Source organism: Epinephelus moara, chromosome 5, assembly GCF_006386435.1.
Source record: "Epinephelus moara isolate mb chromosome 5, YSFRI_EMoa_1.0, whole genome shotgun sequence".
In the NCBI taxonomy this organism is placed as follows: Eukaryota; Metazoa; Chordata; class Actinopteri; order Perciformes; family Serranidae; genus Epinephelus; species Epinephelus moara.
The window spans coordinates 43,283,290-43,307,308 of NC_065510.1; the positions used below are offsets into that span (position 1 = coordinate 43,283,290).

Genomic DNA, 24,019 nt, shown 5'->3' on the forward strand with positions numbered 1-24,019 from the left:
TGATTATCTTATATAATGTTATTACTATCCTAAAACATTCTCCAGGTCCTCTGAAACTCTGCAGGACTTAAGCCTCTTTCACACAGAGCTTTCGCGGCGCCCACCGCGGGGTAGGGCGCAGAGGACAGGATTTGGAGTACAGGCTCGTTCAGGAGCTACAGCTCCATGGTGACCGCTTCCGGGTCTACTTCAGGCTCTTCTCTGCTATTGGATACGCGGCGCCGAGGTGTCGTCACAGCGCGTTGCGGTGAAATTAAAAAAATTTCAATTCGAGCGCAGGCTGGCGGCGCACAGACACTCACTCGCTGCTCAGCTCGGCGGCAGAGCGGTGCGCTCTTGCGCCACGGTAGTACATACACAATGAATGGGTTCGTCGGCGGAGGTCTGCGCTTTGCGCGCTCTGTGTGAAAAGGGCTTTATTACCACCCTGCCCAGCAGCGGTACCGTGGCGAACGGTCCCTAAGGCCTCTACACATGATCAGCTGTAAAACTGCTTTGCGCTGGCTGTCCCATTGTTTGTCTATGGAGAGGGCAGCAACACCTGACAAAGCGGCACCGCTACCCTTGGCATCGCGCACCGGGGAGAACGGAGCAGGCTTCCCCAGAGATCCGCCGCTTAACCCGGTCCATCTCCTCCACACTTTGACTTATTTCCACACTGCCGACAGTGGGACTTATATTCATTGTGCCGACAGTAGCTTGGAAAACCGCCCATAACCGTGTCACACGGGGAAGAGAGAAGAGGGAAGGCTGCTGGAGTTCCTCCAACATTTGCGGTTAGATTATCATATTTTTTTATTGACAAAAATATAGGCTGCTTCGGCTGATTTTTTTATGCACACGTGCCCCTAAATATTTTTTACAGTTTGCACACACCTATTTTTAGTCGCAAATGCGAGTGAAACGCTCGCACTGTCGAGCCCTGGGGTACAGCCTGTAGCCTTGTCAGAAAAAACATATCCTCAGTTAGTTAGCGCAATTAAATGAATGAATGAATGAATGAATGAATAAATAAATAAACCTATATATTTCTAATTTTTCAATATTCATTATTATTTTTCATTAAGTTAATTTGAAACTAATGATGTCATTTGTTCAAGGAGTTTAGATGTGAATTATACTGCAACTGTCCATCTAAAAAGCATAATTTTGGCCTAATAAAGCTAAAATTGTGACAGGATGAACCAAGCGCATCACTAAGGGACAGCTTACGAGTGGTTCAGACCGCCCTTCTTAAGATATACCTTTCAGAAGATATATCTTCACTAAGGAGACTCTGGGAAACAGCCCGTAAGCTTAAGGGAGACCTTAAGATACAACTTACGATGCACGTAGGACTATGAAGGCTCTTGGAAACAGGGCCCTGTTTGATAACCAGCTTTGTAGTACCAATTATCCAGACGGCCACTGTTAGGGTTAGTCAAATCAGATATCAAGAAGATATTCTTGGTAAGTTGAACTGGCTTCATAGTACAGGCCTCAGGATGGTTTGGTATGAATACACAAACTGTTAGTCCTACTTGATTGTTGTAGATAATTCATTCATCTGTTCACTTATTCATTCACTGCTTATATGCTTTTCCATCTGTCATTCAGAGTAAGGTGATTCTACATTAACGCTCATGAGTATATGAGTATATGAGTATCGGTTTCCCAGTCACAGTCTAGTAGATTCACCCTTTGATGATGTGAAGGGGGTATTGGGTAACAGCTAATGACTGAGTCTTTGTCTGACTGGCTCAGTCATCAGACGGGGAAGAAGGTTATGTTTGCTGACAATGCACAGTTAATCGAAATATTATTGAAATTACAATATGGTCAAGTGCAATATCCAACGGTGAAATATGTTATGTCACAACATAACATTATAAATTAAACTATGTAGTGCTACACAGATGCCCAGGCCTAAAAGTCCTATTCGAGACACAAGGTAACATGCTTGTTTGGTACAGACCCCAGCATCCAAATCAAAATCACAACTCATATTCCAATTGCAATATATTTAAAAATAATCTTAATGCGCTTTTTTTTTTTTTTTTTTCATATCATGCAGCCCTGCTTGCTAATGTTTGGACCCTCTGACGAGCCTGTGCTAGTTTACGTAGCAAAACAATAAAGCTCACTAAACTAATTTAAGATCAAACAGCATTGTTCTGTGTGAGTGATCCTTACTATAAAAGAAACATTTACATGTGCAAGCATATTTGGTGTGTTTAAAGCAACGTTTGTTCAAGCCATTTGTAATTTAGTTAGAGTAATCTAATGACGCTCACGCAATTGTGTAGGTCCAAAAGGCCACATGATGTAAATATTGTCATATGTCGATTTTCGGAAGGGTTTAAACTGCCATGTAGCCCAATTTTTTTAACTGCGTAGATTTATATATGGGCTCTAATAATTAATTTATTAATCAATCAGTTGATTGACAAAAAAATTAAAGCACTAATTCATTATTTCATGTCATTTTTAAAGACCAAATCTGTTGTGACAATTTGATGTTTTTCCTTGTCACTTATGATCGTGAATTGGATATCTTTGGGTTTTGGATGACTGGATGTACAAACCAAGCAATATGAATACGTCACCTTGGGCTCTGAATAATTATAATGCACATTTGCATACTTTTCACCAACATTTTCTAGACAGAATGATTAATGGAGAAGATAAAAGTCAGATTAATCAATAATAATAGTTACATCGCCAAATAAAACCATCTCAGTCCATTTTCAAGTATATCTTGCCCGTAAGGCCACCATAAATGTCTTTAGGCCTTTGTGTGTGTGTGCCTGTAAACTGATCCAGCATTACCTAGAATATTGCAAGGTTCCAAAGACCCATTAACTCACAGCTACAGGTCCATGTATTAGCCTGACTACACCCCACAGACAGCAGACATGACCCATGTCCATTACATCCAGCTCACCAACCACCACAGCCTGTCAGCAGCCATTTCTGACAACCACCTGCTTCACAGCAAACAGAACAGGGACCCATTTAAAAGAGACACCACTGTTATTGATCATTAGGAATTATTGATTTTGATGTTACTGAGGCTTGAATGCAACATGCAGGGAATTGGCTCATAACTCAGGCTAAGAGCCTATTAGGCTGCCTGAAGTCACAAGTGACATCATTGTTGGCTTCATCCCATGTCGAATACACAGAAGTCCCACTGCCAAGCCACACTGTGTGTGTGTGTGTGTGTGTGTGTGTGTGTGTGTGTGTGTGTGTGTGTCTGCTGTGTCTCTGAAGCACTGCAGGCTTTTGCACTCCTGAGATTAACTTGCATCTAGCATTCTGATTGTAAAAATTTGATGGAGTTGGATTTTACAGTCTTGTGAAAACACTGATTAAAACAGTCTTCACTTTCTCCCATTATATTTATACGTTTTTTTTAAATGTACAGAAAACACTAGCTTTTCATCAGTCTGGAAATCTCAACCATTTTCATTCCCAACTCATCAAATACTGCTGCTTTGTCACTGATTTCGCATTCAGACACTGATGCAAAAAGGCACCTTTCACAGTGGTATGATATGCCACCAGTTTGAGTGCCGCCGGCAAAAACGTAATATAATGAGCTGTAAAGTACAGACTTTACAGCTCATTATATTACGTGGGTCCAGCAAACCCCGGACTTTTACCCAGGAGCCCGCTCTTTGCTTTCCATGTGAATATTGAGCCAAATCATGATGGGGGTTTTTCTAAACCTAATCACATGCTTTTGTTTCCTATATCTAAAAAACATAAATCAAGGTGTTATACTGATGTTGTAAGTTTATTTTGAAAAAGAATGTGTGCATCTAACAAGCAGAAACTGTACATTTTCTGTGAAAATGGAAGTGTATTTTTAACAGACACAGTGCATGTAAGTGTAAATTGACACTGTGTCCTGAAACATCAACAACAGATGCAGCAGGATACCTACCGGGTCAAATGTAGATGTGAAAAAGCTGCAATATTTGAAACTGGGATAAGAATGCATTGGATATCTGATATTGATGAAAGTTTAGCACCTGGACTCTCTGCCTCCTGATTGACGTGCTTATATTTCCCATAAACTGTGTGTAATAAGGGACGTAGCTGACTCCATTTTAGAACCTCAAGTTCGGCATTTTGGCCATCACCATCTTAGATATTTGGAGCCAGAAGTGACGTTATTTGAATAAGAGGGTGGAGCTATGAAGGAGAGAGGGGTGGATCAGACTTTTACACTGTGGCGATGATGACTAGCTTCTGGAGCCAGCCTTAAGTGGCCATTAGAGGGACTGTGCCGGCATTTTGGGTTGGCTTCATTTTCCAGCCCTGGAAGTTGATATTTCCTGGTTGGAATTCTGCACTTAATGTTTCATCACATTCCACCTACATTTTGTCAATAATGTCAAGCCATTGAACCAGTTATACTGTATGTGTGACTCCTTTGACCTTTCCCCCGGTAGGTAAATGGAGGTGCAGGACAGGAGCCGCTCGCCTTCCCGTAGAACTAGTCGGGTGGAGCAGGTGGTGGGACGATGGCTGAGACGATCCCGGGACCTGGGCAGCAGGTCTCACTCTCTGAGCAGGTAAACCTCTGTTTTTGTCTTATTTTAAAGATTAATTCTCCATGTCTTCTGACCTTTAGGTCTTTGACTGAGGAAGGGGCCTGTATGAAAATATGGAGATCATTGGAAATCCTTTAGCTGCATTACTGCAGTTTTGTCCATCAAATAACAAATAATTGCTGCTGTATTTTGATACCTTCTGTTGTATTTACGCTTTCTCCCCTTATTCTTATATTATACACGATTAAGAATTTGTCACTACAAAATTGACCACACTGACAGAGCAGAAATGCAAAAATTACACAAGGTAAGATTCTAAAGTTTTATGCCTCCACTTTGGCAACAATTGTGGCCGGAGGCATTATCTTTTCGGGTGTCCATACGTCCATCCGTCACTTTGTCCATCTGTCCTGCCTGTTCTCATAAACGCAATATCTCAAGAACTCCATTAGGGAATTTCTTCAAATTCGGCGTAAACCGCCACTTGGATTCAAAGATGAGCTGATTAGATTTTGGTGGTCCAAGGTTCAAGGTCAAAGTCACTTTGACCTCACCTGTCTTAATCTTGTGAAATGGATAACTCAAGAAAACCATGACAGAATTTCTTTTACTTCCCACAAACATTCACTTGGATTTGTCAATGATCTGATTAGTCGAAGGTCATGGTCACTGTGACCTCACAAAACGTGTTTTTGGCTGAAAAAAAAAATCATACGCTAGTTCTTTTTTTGGGGGGGAATTTTGCCTTTTCTGACAAAAATTCACACAAATGTGTTATGGGATAAAATGATGAGGTGATGACATTTTCTATCCAAAAGTTCAAAGGTCACCTTCACTGTGACATCATAATGTTCTGCAAAAACACTTCTGACCATTATTCAGTGTCATATCTCAGGAACAGAAGAGGAGACATTTGGTCAGATACTGAATTGGTGACACTAATCTTGGGTGTCCATCTTGAAACTGTGCTGATTGTGTAGATCGTCTTTATTGTTGAGGGAAGATGACTGTGAAGCATCCACATTTTAGAATTTGTAGCTTCTTTGTAGCAACATTCATATTTGAAACGTTGTATACTGTCATGGCTACATATGTGTTTGGACTGACGTGGATGTAAACTGTGAATGCAACCTGGCTAGTAAGCAGAGGCATATCACCATGAGGCGGTAATTCTATTTTATTTTATTTTTTTCCTTTAATTTATGTCCACTTGCTCCTCTCCAGAGACCGGGTTGCAGTGGATGGGAAGCCAGCAGAGTGCAGTGGCTCTGATCAAAGGAATTACCCCTTCCGCTTCATTGTTCAGATCCAGCGGGACCCAAATCTCAACTCTCATGGCCTCACTCTGTCTTCCCAGAACCCCATCCTGGTGCAGGAGGTCACCCCAGGTATGGCATGACTTATGAAATGGAAACACGGAGGAGAGAAAAAGCAAAGCAGCATTAACAAAAAGGTCTTAAACTAGTACAGACAAAATATGAATTAGTTATGGCAGCTAAGTCTGCCTCTTCTGAGGGAGCAGTTATGAAGCTGGTCTCTGAACTTTGAATGGAACTGATACTACAAATGTTGCTGTGTTCATACATTTTTCTTCTATACACAGATATGTAACCCTTGTCCCTAAAAGCAATGCAGCGCTTCTCACCCTGGACAAATAATGAGTAGAAGAAATACAATATTTCTCAGTAAAAGGGAGTTTGGTTTCATAGCTGACACTGCATGTTTAGGTGAGCCCAGCTATGTGTGGTTGGAACCTCTCATTCTCCCCAACACCAGCTCAGGCTCTGTTTCCCCTGGAGATCACATTCTACGTGCCAGAGTCCATTGCCAAGCTATGCAGTGTTTTGGTCTGCTTTGTCAGTATCCCCTGCCCAACAGGCACAGCGGCTACTGTTCACTTTGAAAGTGTCAAGTCTACATAGCTTGGCCAGGGAATGATCTGTCCCACCCATGGGTGGGTTATGGCTATACTGACAGATATGCAGGACATACCTGAGGATGTTGTTGGTACACTACCTAATATATTCTGTCCCTACAGGAACAGGGCTTTTTTCCATCCCTTTCTCCCTATTGTCTCTTATTTTGCATAAAGCATGTCTCCCCAGCAAATGTAACAGTGGAACTCTGCCAGATCACTGCAGGCCTCTGGCCAGTGTACAGGACCAGCTGTAAAAAGTGGGAACTCCAAGGGACTGTATGCTCATACTGCGGCACACAAAATCGCAAAAAAATCGGTGCACCGATGTGTGTGTGTGTTTGAACAGTGGGTTTACATGGTGTGTGTATGTGTGTTTGTCTGTGTGTGTGTGTGTGTGTGTGTGTGTGTGTGTGTGTGTGTGTGTTGGGGGAGGGGGCATCCTCACTTTAATAAGGAGACACAACAGAGGTGGAGATTTTCAAGTAGAGGGACTTTTTGCCATGATAAAAGCTCTCAGGTAGCACTTCCTCTCCAGGCTGTGTGCTGTCCCCAAGAACCTCTTCCAATCAAATGCTTCACACACTTTCTGTAATGTAATAGGTGGGTAAGATAGGGGTTAGTGGTGTTATCTGGGTCACAGCAAAGGTGAGATATGCAAAGCCTACAGCTGGAGGTGTGCCAGGGAACAGAGTCCTGCACCGGGTTAGGTACCAGATGGCTAACCTGCAAAAAGCTGTGTAACGAGTTAAAAAAAAGAGAAAAAAGGAAAAAAAAATATATATATAACATGGCTTGAACATATAATATATTAATTTACGAGTACAGGCATGGGTAAAAATGAACTACACCCCGAAAGCAGCAGATGATAACAAAAATCAATTTTTTTTTAAATTATTATTGTTTATTATTAATGCAGTTCATTTTTGTTTTGACACAAGTGAAACCTTTGACCCTGACGTCACATTCATCACCGATGTGGAGTACTCCAGCAGTGAAAGTTTGAAGTTTGAGGATGAGGTAACAGCATACATTGAGTTCAAGACACCCAAGGAGGATCCTTTTGAGGTTTTATGGTGGTGGTACGAGCATGCTTAAATGTTTCCTAACCTGGCAGTTATTGTACTACACATGATTAATCATTCAAAGGTTACTGAAATTCTGTTAAATGACACTGGTTTGTCTCATGGTTTGGTTTAGTCTCATGCCAATCATAGCATAGCATCGGCCAGCTCTGACAAGAGTCAGCTGTTCTCCATAGACTTTCATTCAATTGTTTCTTCTTTTCTTCTCGTCTTTTCAGGGTGGTTTTCTGGGTTTGGAGCTAAATATTATTAAATAGTATTATTGATACTCATTACCTGGATACTTTGGAAAGAGATATACATTTTTTTCCCAGTTCCAAAACCAAAATGACACCCTGAAAAGTGGGGGGCACATGACTATTTGAATATCCGTTTGTTGGGTAGCTACCCTGTTTTCAGTTTTTGGATTCAGAAATTTTTATTATTTTTTTTGCCAAATGTAGGCTATCAATAAAGGCAAACTGCACAACCAAACCCTTTTTCTAAAAACTTACAAATAACAATACAAACAATACTGCAACAGCTTAAAAAAAAAAAAGCAGGTAGGAAATCTGAATTCAGAATTGTCTGTGTAACTTACAAAGATCCAGTGCATGCTAAAACAAATACTTATTGTAAAAAATACTGTACTGTGAAAAATATGGCTATATAAGAACCTATTTTATTATTCTTATCTGACAAACAATGAAGCAATTACTTAAAAATCATTAAACGCATTTGCATATTATGTTTGGCTTATATTTGTACACGGAAGTACAGTTTACTGCTGAGATGCGGAGCCGCCAGGATCTGAAACCCCTGAGGTTCAGGGGCAGATTACCTCGCTTTCTCCTGTCTGGCTCAAGTCCGCTCTGTCACCATCTGCTCCCCCGCCCCCCCAGACACGCACACACACACACACACACACACAGACACACACACTGTTGCTAATGTCTCCAGTTGTCCTGTTATGACTTGGCTCAGTTTTACCTCTCTCTCTGTGACTCTGGCACACGTTGCAGCATCTTGACAGTGAAATATGAATCCTTTATTTTAGAATTTAAGAGCTACTGCTGTCACCTGCAATTGTCTAAGTTCATTTTGGATGTAACAAGTAATAACTTGTATCACATTTGAATCACTCAGTATTCGAGGGTTATCTGATGCTGTTAAGACAAAGACATGCTAAAGATGCTGTTGATGATGGGAAAGTGTTGGCAGGGAGTGGTCGGTGGACACAGTGATAGGGGTGATGAATTTCTTTGTTTATGAGAAACTATTATCTTCCTTTACGCAGTATCCATAGATTGCACACAGTTTAAGGTGCAACATTTGTACTTGCCTACAGGAATTTATGTATTCTGTCTGTAGTGAGAGCCACAGTTTTTGCTATGCTACATATTTCAGATTGCTTTAAATTCCAGCTTTCCTCAGCATTTGTATGGTGGAAACTCAGGTCAACACTGTTCATGCCTTTGTTATGGTGGACACAAATGGAATTACAAGCTGTCTCCCAGGATATTAAATGTAATGAAAGAAAGAAAGAAAGAAAGAAAGAAAGAAAGAAAGAAAGAAAGGAAACGTGTTTAATAAAATCACGTTTTAGATAAGAAAAGAAAGCATCTTGTTAAGTTAGGCGTAAATAAAAAGCAAACCTGGGATTAGAACTATCAGTAGCTCTTTAAAGTGAAATCTTCCCAATATTTAGCAGGTTGGCTGAAAGCATTGGCAACATAATTTGCCATACCTCTGTCTAATATTGTGAAACTCATCTCGGTTGGTTCAGTTGGTTTGTATATGAAGTTTGAAATAGGTTTTTCTCACTTTAATTATTTTTCTTGTTTATTCTGACCATTAATGCACTCCCAATGGAGGTGATGGTTTACAAAATCAATGCTAGGAAGTTAAAGGGATTGTTCAGATTTTTTAAGTGGGGTTGTATGGGGTTTTTATCCATAGACAGTATGTTACATACAGTCGATGTCAGTCATCACGCCCCCAGTTTGGAGAAATGGGCTGGACTTCAACATGGGAGCTAAGCAATGTACCACTGTGGAGGGGTCAACAACAAAATGTATTGTAGCCACCTAAAAAAGCCCCAACTAAAAACACAATATCAGTTTACGTGTATGCTATATTTAGAATATTTTCACGGCTTTACATTCATGTCAGACAGTGATTTCCAGCTGGAACATGAAGCCATTATAGTGCTCTCGTCAATGCCAGACTCCATTGAGAAAAACTGGGATTTAACATCACTGTAGACAGGAGCTGCTGGTCTACCCTTGCCTCAATCAGTAAGTTTGTTTGTGTTTTAGTGTGACTTTGGGTTAGTTCAGATTCACCAAAGCCACACGATGACACAAACTAACTGACCGAAGCAGTGGTAGACCAGCAGCTACTGTTACCAGCATGCTAAAATTACTGTTTTTGTCAATGGAGTCTGGTGGCTTTGACCAGCGCATAGATGGGGAACTGTAGTTGTTAACGGCTTTTTGTTGGAATGGGCTGTCTGATGGAAAGGTAAAGCAGTGAAAATAATCTCAATATAATGTACACTTTTTTTTTAAGATATTTTTTGGGGCTTTTAAGCCTTTAATGGACAGGACAGCAAGTGTGAAAGGGAGAGAGAGGGAGTGACATGCAGCAAAGGGCCACAGGCTGGAGTCGAACCCGGGCCACCGCGGCAACAGCCTTGTACATGGGGCGCCTGCTCTACCACTAAGCCACCGACGCCCCGATATAGTGTACACTTAAACTGGTATTAATTATGGGGCTAAAAACACGTGGTATTAGCAGTAGATTTCTGAGCTTCTGTGTTGGAGTCGAGCCTGCTTTTCCAAACTGGGGGCACACAGACTGACTTCTTCTGTATGTGATACACTGACTTTGAATAAAAACCCCATACAACCCCACTTCAAATCCAAACTATCACTTTAAGACTTAATGTAACAGTGCAGGCTTTGCCAAGGCTTTTCTTCCATTCATCTCCTTATACAGTGACCTGAAGCAATTCCTACAGCATCCATTTAATGTTGCATACTGACCTATAGGGACAATAGATGGAGGTGACATTGGTGTTAAACACTGATAGAGTTGAGGAAGGTGTAAGAATGCTGAATGAGGCAAAGAGATACACAGTTGTTAGATATTTCCCAGATTGCTGGTATCCCTGCAATGGGATGGTGAGGTTTGGAGAGGTGGGTGAAAAATTATGCATCAGTGTGAGATGAAAGGAGATCACCAGAATACAAACTACTGCCTGTCATCAAGCCCAGTTGCAGTATGAATGCAGGCCAACTGAACACCCTCAGGCATGACAACACAAGGACGTTTTGTGTGTCCAGGTGGTCCTGCAGATGGTCGTCTCGTCCCTGGCGACCAGCTTGTGAAGATCAATAACATCGCTGTCGAAGACCTGACCCCGGAGCAAGCTGCTGAGATAATCAGGTCTACACCAGCAGCTCACAGACACACATGCACATGCATGATTATCAGTATACACATCACAAAGTGGTGTTTAAAATTAAGCTATGCACATGTGGTCTAACCTTCCCAGCCACCCTTTGTTTTTCAGGGAGTGTCAAGATACGCTGACAATGACTGTCCTCAGAACGATGCTGGTGAGTCTACTGTATCTAACTAACCACACACACACACACACACACACAAACTGCAGAAATGTACATTTACACCTTAAGACATTTAATGGATGTTCCAGCTGTATTGTAAATAAACTTCAACCATTTCCTTGTCTAAAAATGAACACACAGGCATGTATGTGTACACATGCTTGCCATAGATGTGTTGTGTCTCTATGCACATGGGATTTCAAAATACTTTTGTCAACAAACCCATTAATCAACATATGGGGTCTTGCGGTCAAGCCTCATTGCTAACAGGCCTGCCATCCCCAAATTCCCACCACTACATCAGTGTTAACAATGACAACATGTTACACCCTCAGAAAGTGCCCCCACAGACTCAGTTAGATACACACTCTATCATGATCGCTCAGTCTACAGTATATGTGTGTGTGTGTTTAGGTTATGGATCTCAATCTGTGATGCTGACGTGTGTTTGCACTAAGGTAAAGTAGATGGGTAAATAAATGGCTGCTCATCATCTGCTCTGCTGATGGAAGCATCTTTACCCTCTGATTCATAGCTCAAAGTTCCTTCAAGAAATCATTATTGAGCTTTGAGGAATTATTATCATTTCCCAGAAAATATTCATCTGTCAGGCTCGTTGATGGAAACAAAACATCAAAAGAATTCTGAACCAAGGCAATTAAGATTTTTATTATCATCAGAGAGTGGTATGAGAGCAGGAGGATTGTTTGACAGTTTCCTGTGGTGCTTTCAATCCAGCAATAACTGGTTTTGCAGTAGTAAGGGCAACAATGTGCTTATCTCTGTTACTGAGCACCCGTACCTATGATTAATATGAATGCATAATGGATCTCTTCTAAATATATATCCCTTGATAGACTTGTAAAGTGAAATAGTATTACTGTCACTACATTAATGCATTTAAAAAAAAAATGGATGTACCTATCTGTGTATCAGAATCATGTCCACCTTTCTGCAACATTCAGTGCTATCCAGCCTCCAGTGTGCACACCCTTCCCACACATTGCTTAGGATTCTGTAGGACTTGTTACAATTTCAACTTGTTTTTAGAAATAAGCTGATTCAAGAATGTGCCATAAACTCTCTGTGCAGCACATGAGTTTCATGCTGTGTAATGGAACTATATTAAATTGTATTGTCCCTATCAAATGAAATGCATTCGAATTCAACATGTCAGGGTATATAGTATTATATAGTATTATGAACCTATTAAAATTAAAATGTGTTTGGTGAAAAATCTGTATGCATACATGCAAAATCAACAGGCTGTGTATCTTATAATTTCTTCATATGTACCACTTCCCTGTGCTTAGCTGAAAATATACCTGTACCACATTCAGCCCTCATTTAATTATTTAAAAAAAAAAAAAAACTATGAATACCTGATTTATTGATTTGTGTTCCTCCCAGGGCCCAAAGTCATCATTCATCACACCAGAGAAGAGGGCCAAGCTCAGGTCCAACCCTGTGAAAGTTCACTTTGCTGAGGAGGTGGAGGTCAATGGACACTCTCAGGTGAGAACATGGAATGTAGTTATTCTGCACCCTCAACCCTAATAACTTGAACCTGAAACCTTGTATCTTCGGGTACTGTGGAAATTTTTACCCAGGATACACACAATGCATTTTAAGGAAGGAATGTAAATGTAGCACCTGAAAATGATAATTTTATATATACATATATATAGATATATATATATACTATATATATACACATATAGTGGATTCCCTGTTATTTTTAGCTGACATTTCATTCAGTAGTAGGCACTTATTTCTAGTTCTTTTGTTTAAGTAGTTATAATTGGTTTTGCCAGCAGGGCGGCAGAGTGAAACTGTGTGTGGTTAATGACTGCCATGTCAAGTAGAAGAAGAGCAGAAGTTTTCAGTTGTTAGACGTTGTTGTTAGTTTTGTGTGTGTGTGTCTACCCGGTGCTGCATCGTGACTTGCATGTTTTACCTCTCCTGCCAGTGAATAATAAAAGTGAACTCGTTTACACCACGGCGTTGTCTTCTGAGTGGTGGAACATAAACATAGCTTTTCTTTGTTTGCAAAAAAAACTCACAGTACAGAGGCCCAGAGGCCTGTGCTACGCAACAATACTTTAGGTTAGCGAGGTACTGTAACTTCAGGGTTAACCCTGGGTTTTCACTTCTACAAAGCTGGTTCAATTTTTACCAGGATGAATCTACTGTGGTAACTTATGCTGAACAGCTCACCTGCTCCAGAGCAGGTTAACTTCAGAGGATCAGACCACAAACCTGCCAACACCCAAACCACTGAACAATCAGATCAATGGAAACATATTATATGAAATATAAGACAAATATATCTTTATAGGTCTGTAGACACCTGTGTGATGATAACTGGAAATAAGAAGATGTTTTGTGTGAGAAAAATAATCCACACACTGTTAATTGGATCCCGTTATTTTAAATGCAACATTTTGCTCAGATAGACCTCATCAGTCATTAACTAGTTTAATTTCAGCAGCAGAAACAGTCTGACATTACTTTGAAGTGTTTTTTTTCTCTAGCAAGTACCACACCATCAACTGTGTGTAATTAAAGAATTTGCTATTGAAAAGTGGTTGTTGTGTGAGGCCTTAAAATTGCTTGTAGTTCTTCTGCTGGATGTCTGCGATGTGGGGAAGCTTTGGTAGGGAATCCGCTGTAGCACCTGGGCAGGACAGACCATCAAAACTTCCAGTTACTTAAGACAAGATTGAGAGAATCTAAGATCTATGAGATCTGGATGGATGCAAGATTGATAGGCTTGAAAGGTCCAATGGCGCATGATTCTATGAGGTGTTATGGGATGACATCGAAGGAGGCAGAGTTAGCAGCTCCAATTCTGAAGGAGTGTCCGGAGTAATGAGTGGGAGACATGCCAGACAGTGAGAGTATGTGGCGAAAGTGCTGGTGGAACCACAAACGAGTAGCCACTTGTCTGAGCATGGAAGCAAAGAGAGGGTCTGACAGTATTATGCTCTGGGATATTCAGAGTGGCAAGTAATGTGCAATTTGCAGTCATTGTATTTGCACTCTTGTATGTAGGTTGAGGGCCACCATACTTGAGGGAACCTTAATTTTAATTTGTTAGCGTGTTTGATATAATAGTCAGTGCTTTAAAGTGGGATTTATTATTGCCATTTGTACCTTTGTATAATGACGAATAGTGATGTTTTGTAATTGGTCAGTATTTTTCCATACTGTATGCAGTTTTTCTCTCATAAGCCTTGTTGTGGTTGGTAAGAGTTCCCATCCTGCCAGCGGATGTGAAATTAGCTGGATGAGGAGGACCACAGAGGCTTGAGTGCCCATTACTAATCACAGAGAAAACACCGATCAATATCTGCCTCATCCTCCAGTTCTCATGTCTATGATTACAGGACAATAAGCATCAGATTAGGGAGAGACATACAGTATGTGTGTTTGTGTGTGTGTGTGTGTTATCATTAAAATGGAGAGGAAACAAGACAAATAGGAAAATGGGAGGACGACAAGGGAGGGGTTATCTAAAATTTGAAAGCTCTCCATTTGAACTTCAAAATGTACAAACATTAATGTTGCATTACATCACAGTGTCAATACAGAACAGCACTTTCTAAAATAATAAGAGAACATGGATGAGGTGGGGAAAGATGACTCACCCCAGTGAACACGCTGGGCAGACAGAAACAAGCCAGAGGTTATGATGGAAGGAAATGCTCTGTGACTAGAGATGAAAGTGAGACATGGTTAATTTCTCTTCTGTGTAAATATTTTATAATGTGTGCAGCTATTTTACTTTGTTAATTTGGCTAATTTAAAATTACAATAATTTTTTAGGTGTAAAAGCAGAACTGCCTGTAAACTGTATCCAATTACATATCAATAGAACTGATACACATGCCATTTGGTGCATTTCCATCTATTTGTTTTCATGTGAACTTTAATCGCAGAAAGAGGAATTGCAGTAAATTCAATAACAAAAAACACAAAAATGTTTTCATGCTTGGCTTATGTGGAAAAATGTGTGCATGGATCAAAGCAAATAGTGATACAATAGCAAAATGTGACAATGGAAACATCCATGCAAAGCATGTGACTTACACGCCCTCTGAATCTTCACAGACGAGACTAAAAATAGCAGCAGATCTATGTGTAGCAGAGAAGAAAATGTGACCTTCCTCAAATTATTACATGAAACAAACAGAAATGTGATATTTCCATCCTGTTTTTGACATAGTTTTCAACCATTTGAGCTTTGACTGACACTCTTTAATGGTATCATCTCATTGTACCTTCTTCTTCTTCTTTTTTCAATGACACAACTGACAAATTAACATCACCAGCTGTTTATCTCCATTACACAACTCCTGACATTTGTATAATGTTAGCAAATTAAAAAGATTTTTTTTCCCAATATTCTGGAAATTTGATTAAAATTTGAAAATCTACACACCCCTAGGTGTTTGATCAAACAAGGTGTGTTATTTGAGTCTAACGTTAAAGAAGTATCTAGCTGCTGGAAAGATAGTCTTTTCATAAAACTGGGCTGTCTCTGCAGAACAAAGATGCACATATTTGTGAAACTGGTGCTGCACGACCAGAGAAAACAGAAAAATAGCACTTTGGCATTTGCTTTTGAGAGAGGTAGAAAACCTACAACTACCAAAATGTACTGAGCTGCACTGGACAAATAAATGCACCTGCTGGTGGGTGACATAAAGTGAGCTCGTCCGTTTGACGCAAGAAACAATATGGTGGCTGGCAGGAAACAAACAATCTTGTATTGCAGGTAAACAGTAAGCAAAAATATATTCTAAAAACACTGCTGGCAAGAAATAGGCCATGCATAAACAGAATCTTGGTTCATATATTATCAGCACTGCTTAGTTTTACCGTTTGATCGGAGGTTTTTCAGACCTATTTTTACAATGTAGGAAACAGTGTTGCCGCCTATTTCCTTTTCACATAGTCGTGTATTACAGCCAAAAAGTGCACTAAAATATGTTTCTGAATACATTTAGGTGAGAAATAACCAACACAGTAACAGAATCTTGGTTTATGTTTGATCAGCACTGCTTAGTTTTACTGTTTGATCGAAGGTTGGTCTGAGTTTGAGAGAGAGAGACAAACAAATGCAGAAATATAATCTGTAGTTTGAAGAGCAGCTGTAGGGCCAGCAAAGATACTGAGATCCTAAATGCTAAACATGGACATTCAGCTTTTTCCATAAAGGGCTGTCAACTCTGAAACACATTACCAACTGAAATCAAACTGATAACAGATTTAAAATTCTTCACAACAAAGGCTAAGTGCTGGCTAAAGGCAAATCAGAGCTGTACCCACTGTTAGCTAATTGCGCACAGATTTCTAAGGGGTATTAGTGTAAGTGTATCAGTGTATTGTGTATTTCAGCATAATGTATTGTGGTATGTGTTGTGATGTCTGTATTGTAGTGTAGTGGCATGTGTTCTGTAGTATGTACACTGTGGTATACTGTATGTATTGTGGTATATGTGTATTGTAGTGTGTGTATTGTAGTATATGTAATTTATTTGTGCCTTCCATGTTATATTGTATTGTGGTTTTGTGATGTTTAAAACTGTAGATTTTAATAACATTGTAGACCTACATGTAAAAGCCCAACTGGGGACAAGAGTTGTAAATTAGCAATAGCTATAAACTCTCTAAGCAACACATCAGTCTCATAGTCTGTACTGGAACTATGTGAAATTGCATCGTCCCTATCAAATAGAAGAAATAGAAGAAAAAGACTACCCTCGTTGTTATGATACAACGCTGGTGGAAAATCGGTATCCCTTTAATTTTTGATTAATATCTTGAAATTGACTACCACTTTATTTCAGAATCGAATTTAGGATTTAACTCTCTCAGAGAAGTTGTTGGTCTGGCCCTGACTGTGTATCTGAATAACTGTCTGATGTTGTCAGGCAGAAACCAGTTGGCTGTTAACATGTCAAGTTTAAAGACTAAACAGGGGCAAGTCGTTGCTGCTGACACTGTCAAAAAGTCTTCCTGACAAACTCAGACTTGCAAAATTAGCTTCTTTTAAGTCTCTGACAATGTATTCATATCATCAGGCTTTTGTTACCTTATTCAATTTAGGTCAGTTTCTCTGTATGTGTGCATGCAGGTTACTTTATATATATATTTTTACAATACATACAATAAGTAACATGTTTAAGTGTATATTTCTCTTATTCTGTCTTTTATTCCTTGTAATTCACTTTGTAATCTTTGGTTTTGATTAAGTAATGATATTATTGTCTAAGACAAACATTCCAACAGGCAAAAAAAACATCTAATGAAATCTACGTCTCAAACAGAGAGACAATCTGCTGTCTTTGCTTGACTCTGTCAAAAATGTCCCTGTCAGGCTGTTACTTACAATCCTCCTGAAGCAGAAAGCTTTATGCCCCTCACAGTTTGATTTGACACTTCTCCTGACCTCTGACCCCATGTCTGCTCCGTAGGGCAACTCACTGCTCTTCCTGCCCAATGTTCTGAAGGTGTATCTGGAGAATGGGCAGACCAAGGCCTTCAAATTTGACCCCAACACCACAGTCAAGGTACTATGATGCAGGCCACCATTTTGATATGCATTTATTATGATTTATTATTTTTACTGGATACTTAACAGCTGTATTAGAGTTTTGGTGGTTCAGTGAAGAAGCTGAGGTCCATGATGTGTTCAGGTAATGGAAGTATTCTCTGTGTTTCTTAATTGGGTCAAAAACTGAAGACAATTTTAATTCTCACTTAATATAACAAAAATATTTTGACTGTAGGAGTCAATGAAGCCAATTTAGTAAATATGAATCCATGGGATGCAGTGTCAAGTCTGCAGTAAGCTTTATATGAAAATCTAACTATTTAACAAAGATGATATTGGATTGAATTTATATTCTGATTTAAAAGTCAAACCTGATGTGATTTACTTCAATTTTTTTTTCCCATGATCAGATGCACTGTACACCAGTTTCCTCAACTGCTCAGACTTTTGCTTGCTTCATTGAGACCTTAAAACCTCAGCTCTGCTCACCTCAGCAATTGTTCCCTGATGTCATAAACTATTGTCTCTCAAGATGTAATTTTCTTTGTGTATTAGGACATTGTGATGACACTGAAGGAAAAGCTTTCTCTTAGCCATATTGAACACTTCTCCCTGGTGTTGGAGCAGCAGCACAGCATTACCAAACTACTGCTGCTACATGATGAGGAGAGGATACAGCAGGTACACACACACACACACACACACACACATGTAATTTATAGTTGAGAAAAGGTGATAAATCGCAATATATCACAATGTATTTTATTGCAATACTCAGCATATTGTAGCATATTTAAAATCGCAATGATATCGTATTGAGGATCCTCTGGTGATTCCCACCCCAATATACATATATAATTCACCCACTACCTCTCAGCGTTGGTAATGTGTCCCACACTGATATGTTAATTGTCCACATTGGTTTGTTTGGATCTGGTCACCCTAACACACACAGATAGACACACACAGATAGACACACAGACACACAGACACAGACACACACACACACACACACACACACACACACACACACACACACACATACACACATACTAAATCTGCGATAAGTGTTTGACATGTCTCCTCAATTGTACACATTTGGAAGTGGGTGCAATCTGTGACAGTACTGAAGTTTTTACCTGCATTCAGAGAAATACATTTGAAGCAATGTGTGCATGTGTGTGTGTTTGTTTAGGTGGTTCAGAAGAAAGAAGCCCATGACTACAGATGTCTGTTCCGTGTTTGTTTTATGCCCAAAACCCTCCAGACGCTGCTGCAGGAGGATCCAACTGCCTTTGAGTACCTCTACCTGCAGGTACATCAGTAAACTGCTGACCCACATATAAACTTCAGACTGCAGCAATTACTGTAATTCTGCACATCATAGATCCATTCTGAAACATGTTAGAATTTATGACTTTCACATTTTATCATTAAGTTCCCCAAAAAGTCAAGTTATGGGTGCAGTTGACACATGTTACTATGATGTAAATGAGCAGACTGGAGCTTATCTTGCTTTGACAGTTTTATTCCTGCCCCGTTCCACAATAGAAATAGACTTTATTGTCATTGTGCTGCAGTGCAAAACAATGAGATTAGGAGGTATTCCCGGAGTATACAATAAAACAAAATAAAAACACAATACAGACCACAAAACACTCAGGCACGTAAATTAAATAAAGGGGCACTTAAAATGGCATGTCAGTAAAATAGCATGATGTATAAATAGAAAAATATTAATAACTGTATGGAGCCTTTAAAAATAGTACACAGATTACAGTAAGTTCTTGATATTTTTTAAACAAACAAAGTTTCTGCTATTGTTGTGGATATTTATTAAATTCTGCAAATACCAGTAGTTTACAAACCATGGATAGTCTTGAAATGTGTACCAAACATAATTGTAAAAGTTATTTTCATGTTATTACAAGAAACTTTTCTTGTAAAAAAAAATAAAAATAAATAGATAAAATAAACTTTTGTTTTTGTAACAATATACAATTAGACCTGTTGTAACGTGAAACATTTCACATTTAGGCCCAGTTCAAACCAATGATTCATGACAAGACGAAACTGTTTTAGAGTGTCACAGAGAAAAGTTGCAACAGTGTGAACTGGCCAGTCTGAGCTTGATTCAAGCCGCTGATGGTGTCACCTGCACCTCAGCTGGACAAATCGCTGGTGGCTGGTCTGAGAACGTAAGGCTGGTCGCCTATTTCAACAGCCAATCGGCTTATAGTTAAGTCTGCTGGTCAAATTAGACCACAGACAGTGTGTTCGCTCATTACCACATGTGCTCCGTCCCAATAGAGCCCTCTGTTTCCGTCCTCATGGTGGGACGGTGTTGGGCGGTAGGTTGCTGCTGCTGCTCACTGCATCTTGTTGTAGCAGTTTTGTTTTTGTTTTTTTGTTTGTTTGTTTGTTTTTCTGGCGTAGCTGGTGTTTTAGATATCGCTATATATTTTTTACAGATTAGTAATGTTGTTTTTTGACTGTTTTTTACTTTTGTCTGTCTGTGTGTGTGTTAGGGGGTGAATGATGTGCTGCAAGAGCGTTTTGCAGTAGAGATGAGGTGTAACACCGCACTGCGTCTCGCTGCGCTGCACATCCAGGAGAGACTGGCAAGCTGTGGACAGTCACCAAAGACCAACTTGAAGATGATCACGTGAGACACACATTTTAAATTAAATTTAGATAAACTGAATGAAACTATATTTAAAATGGATCTTTCTCTTAGACCACAAAGCAAAGTGGGGTTCCATGCTGGCACTACCTTTTTGGAGGGACAATAATAAATATTCACTGAACATGTTTTTTTGAGCAGCTGCCTAACAGTCACACAGTTACACAAGTTGTGTAGTACAGCTGCGGCCTTGTAGCACTCAGTCCCTCAGGTGATGTGCATAGGATTCACAAAAAGGTCTGGGATGAAGGGAAAGCTATGCCATTCATATTTACTTTAAATTCACACATCCTAAATGCAGTTTCAGCTCTCAAGTCTTGTTCACACAACTGTCAGTCTGTGTTTCTGTGTTGCTCCAGGAAGACGTGGGGCATAGAGAACTTTGTGTCATCCACCTTGTTGAGGAATATGCGAGAAAAAGATCTGAGGAAGGCCATCAGCTACCATATGAAGAAGAGCCAATCACAGAATGATCCCAAGCAGAAGGGTCTGTCAGTAGATCAGACACGGATAAACTACCTAGAGGAGCTGAGTGATCTCAAGTCATTTGGAGGGAAATCCTTCAGTGCCACCATGATGGTAGGGTTTTTTAACTGTTCACTGTATATGTTTATTTATTTATTGTTGAGATGTGGTTGTTTGAAGTTTAAATCTTCTCATTGTCTACAATTCTTCCTCATCTGTCTCTCTGTTCAATGACTCCCCCACCCTTCAGCTTCAGGACAGGGAGTCAATGGTGACCTTGTTGGTGGGGGCACGCTACGGGGTGAGTCAGGTGGTCAATCACAAACTGAGCATCCTGTCCACCCTCACAGAGTTCACCAGCATCACACGCATTGAGCTGCTGCCTGAATCTGACAAGGTCAGCCTGGTCAAAATATACTTGCAGGATATTAAGGTAAGAGCAGAAATACACACACACACACACACACACACACACACACACACCTTATATACAAGACAAAATACTTTAAACATTGTCCAAAAGCACATTTAATTTGAAGAAACTGAATCAGCATTACAAGCACTGGGATTAGCCCGATGTGAACATTTTCAAACCAGTTCAATATTAAGCCAAACACCAGACTGGACCGGTATACCAAATTTTACCAGTTGTCCCTCTTGACTCAGCAGCCGCTCCTGTGTGGAACATAATGACACTGTATCCCAACACTGTCAGCTAGTGTTTGACTATGGCATAGCATCACGTAACATCTGAGCTGTCTGTCCACATTCAATCCATTAAATATGCACTGCTGTTACATCACGTAATCTAATCCCGAATCTATCAGCTGTGCACTCGAGATCAGACTGGGTATGAAACCACTTAAAAGATGAGTGAGTAGCCTACCAGCTATCTTCCTACGTTTGTAACGTTACTTTTTTAAACAGAAAACACATAAAATGAAAGGAGACAGTTTTACATTGTAATATCTACATGAAATGGCAAACAATATAGCCAACAGCAGGTAGCCTAGCTTATAAACTTTCATCTTCCCTCCATCCAGTTGCCACTGTTATTAGGTTTTTGTAGTGGAATAAGGCCACGATCACACAGAAAACATTTTGCAGGTTGCAAATCTCAAGACGCACAGCCTTTTTTTTATTTAATTGAATGCCAGTAGTTAAAAAACGCCTGCTGCGCCTTTTCATTGTTGCCAGGCAACCACCACATCACCTTCTTACCCTATCCTTCCCATGAAATCTATTTATCTTTTTTTTTTCTTTTATTCACAGTAATCAGTGTCTAGTTCCTAAAATGGACAGGCAGAGGGTACTTGCTGTAGCTCTGGTTGAGGGTGAGAGGCTGTCAGCAAATAGTTGGGCACAGGTAAACAGAGATCTGTGTGGGTACATGAGACCCCAAAAAAGAGGGTGGATCCTGGGGAAGTACCACCAGCTGGTCCAGGAGCTTTGCCTCCATGATGGTCGTTTCAAGTACTTCACTTATATGCTTCCACACCTTATGTTTTTTACTGAGATGGTGGTAACTGTGATTTGTAAAGTCACATAGCTCTGGGTATCCAGCAACCACTACCACCAGTTTCTCCTCAATTGTTTACCAACTGTAAACTTCTTGTCGTGACCACCACAGAAAGCCTGCTTCATGGATAAAGAGAGAGAGACGATGTGGGGTGCTTTTCCACTCTGAGCTGAAGTTTTTCAACTTGAGGAGTTCAGAACGCTCTGGTTAAAACGGTAGGCACCTAGAGCGCAGAAACGTGAGGCACATAGCAATGCAGTAACAAGCAAAAAGCTTCATTTTCATTAAAAACAATTACAAAAAGCTGCCTCCAGCTGCTACAATGCTTTCTGTGTGATTGGGGCCTAAGAAGGTCTCATATAAATGATTCCTCATTTCAACTTCCTGAATCAGCTGTTCCTCCTCCATTGAGTTGCTTTCAAAGCAAGAGACAGGAATGAATACAAATATGGCGTCTGATGAAATTTCTGCTCAAAACAGCAGTTTCATCCAGTTAGGACACCTCTTTCATTGGTTGCAAATCCAAAATGTTGTCATATCAGCCCATCTGCCATGTCTCATCTCATCGCCCCAAAAAACACATGAACTTTTATGTAAACAGTGTGCGCCGCTCTCCCCCCTCCCACCTGTACTGAAATTTGATCTCCTTCATGTTGACGACACTGACCTCAGCTCAGCAGTAAACAGCACCCAGCCTGTCAGACACTAGTGGTTCTGTTAGTCCATTTATAAACATATTATTATATTAGTCACGCTATCATATAGTTTATTACCAATGCAATATGAGTTGGATTTAGCACTGTGATGCCGTCAGTGCAGGTTGATGTAGGCTACTTTTTTAATTTGTCAAAACATGTCATAATGACAAAAACTGGTTCAGCTGGTTTGCATAAAATCAAACCAGTTTAAGCTCCTACACCAGACCGGACCAGTAAAACCATAAATTGACTCAACTCTAACAAGCACTGCTACAAAATTGGGTTATTATAGGTTGCATACCAATTAGCATTATTTGTTCACCCTTTGTTGGTGCAGTTAGATGCACCTGCAGTTCGGTCACAGGAGATTTAGGTCTGAAGCTCACCAATCAAACTGCTTAACAATACTTTGAGCCTACAATCATTTAACATGTAGATGTTTTTTTTATTGAGATCAATTAATTCAAAATTGTTTTTTTTTTTTAAATAACCAGTTACCTTATTTGGTGTACTTTCCTGTAAACAATGTGCAGACATTAGTATGAAAAGAAGAAAAACAGATTTTTAATCAGTATAATGAGCCTTTCGGATAAGACAGGATTACTGTGTGCCAAGTGTTTTCCCCTGGTGAAACTGTCTTTCCATTCCCTCTCTTTCCTCATCTCATTATCTCATATCATCTTGTCTTTTTTCTCATAAAAAGCCCATCACATTGCTATTGGAGTCAGCAGCCGCCAAAGATATGTCCTGCCTAATAGCAGGGTACTGTCGAGTGTTTGTTGACCCTAACCTCAACATCTTCCCCTGGATACATGACTCCAGGAAGCACAGAGTGTCTGCTGAGGAAGGTACACATTGACAGTAATGTACAGCCATAACAATGATGCATCCATCCATAAAGTCTCAAAGCAGGATATTGTAATCAATAAATAACTGTTGT

General features: G+C 40.0%; 1 protein-coding gene across 1 annotated transcript in view; it reads left to right on the forward strand.

The window, feature by feature from the left end:
• The window catches only part of LOC126390103 (FERM and PDZ domain-containing protein 1), a 69,090-nt gene that overhangs the window by 32,193 nt on the left and 12,878 nt on the right, over nucleotides 1–24,019 (forward strand). Inside the window, exons 3-14 of the mRNA XM_050044232.1 lie at nucleotides 4,440–4,562; nucleotides 5,766–5,929; nucleotides 10,868–10,970; nucleotides 11,098–11,143; nucleotides 12,563–12,667; nucleotides 17,635–17,730; nucleotides 18,270–18,395; nucleotides 18,910–19,029; nucleotides 20,243–20,379; nucleotides 20,757–20,976; nucleotides 21,113–21,295; nucleotides 23,783–23,927. Coding sequence (XP_049900189.1) covers nucleotides 4,444–4,562; nucleotides 5,766–5,929; nucleotides 10,868–10,970; nucleotides 11,098–11,143; nucleotides 12,563–12,667; nucleotides 17,635–17,730; nucleotides 18,270–18,395; nucleotides 18,910–19,029; nucleotides 20,243–20,379; nucleotides 20,757–20,976; nucleotides 21,113–21,295; nucleotides 23,783–23,927 — 1,564 coding nt within the window. The 5' untranslated portion in view covers nucleotides 4,440–4,443. The remainder of the gene's footprint in view (nucleotides 1–4,439; nucleotides 4,563–5,765; nucleotides 5,930–10,867; nucleotides 10,971–11,097; nucleotides 11,144–12,562; nucleotides 12,668–17,634; nucleotides 17,731–18,269; nucleotides 18,396–18,909; nucleotides 19,030–20,242; nucleotides 20,380–20,756; nucleotides 20,977–21,112; nucleotides 21,296–23,782; nucleotides 23,928–24,019) is intronic.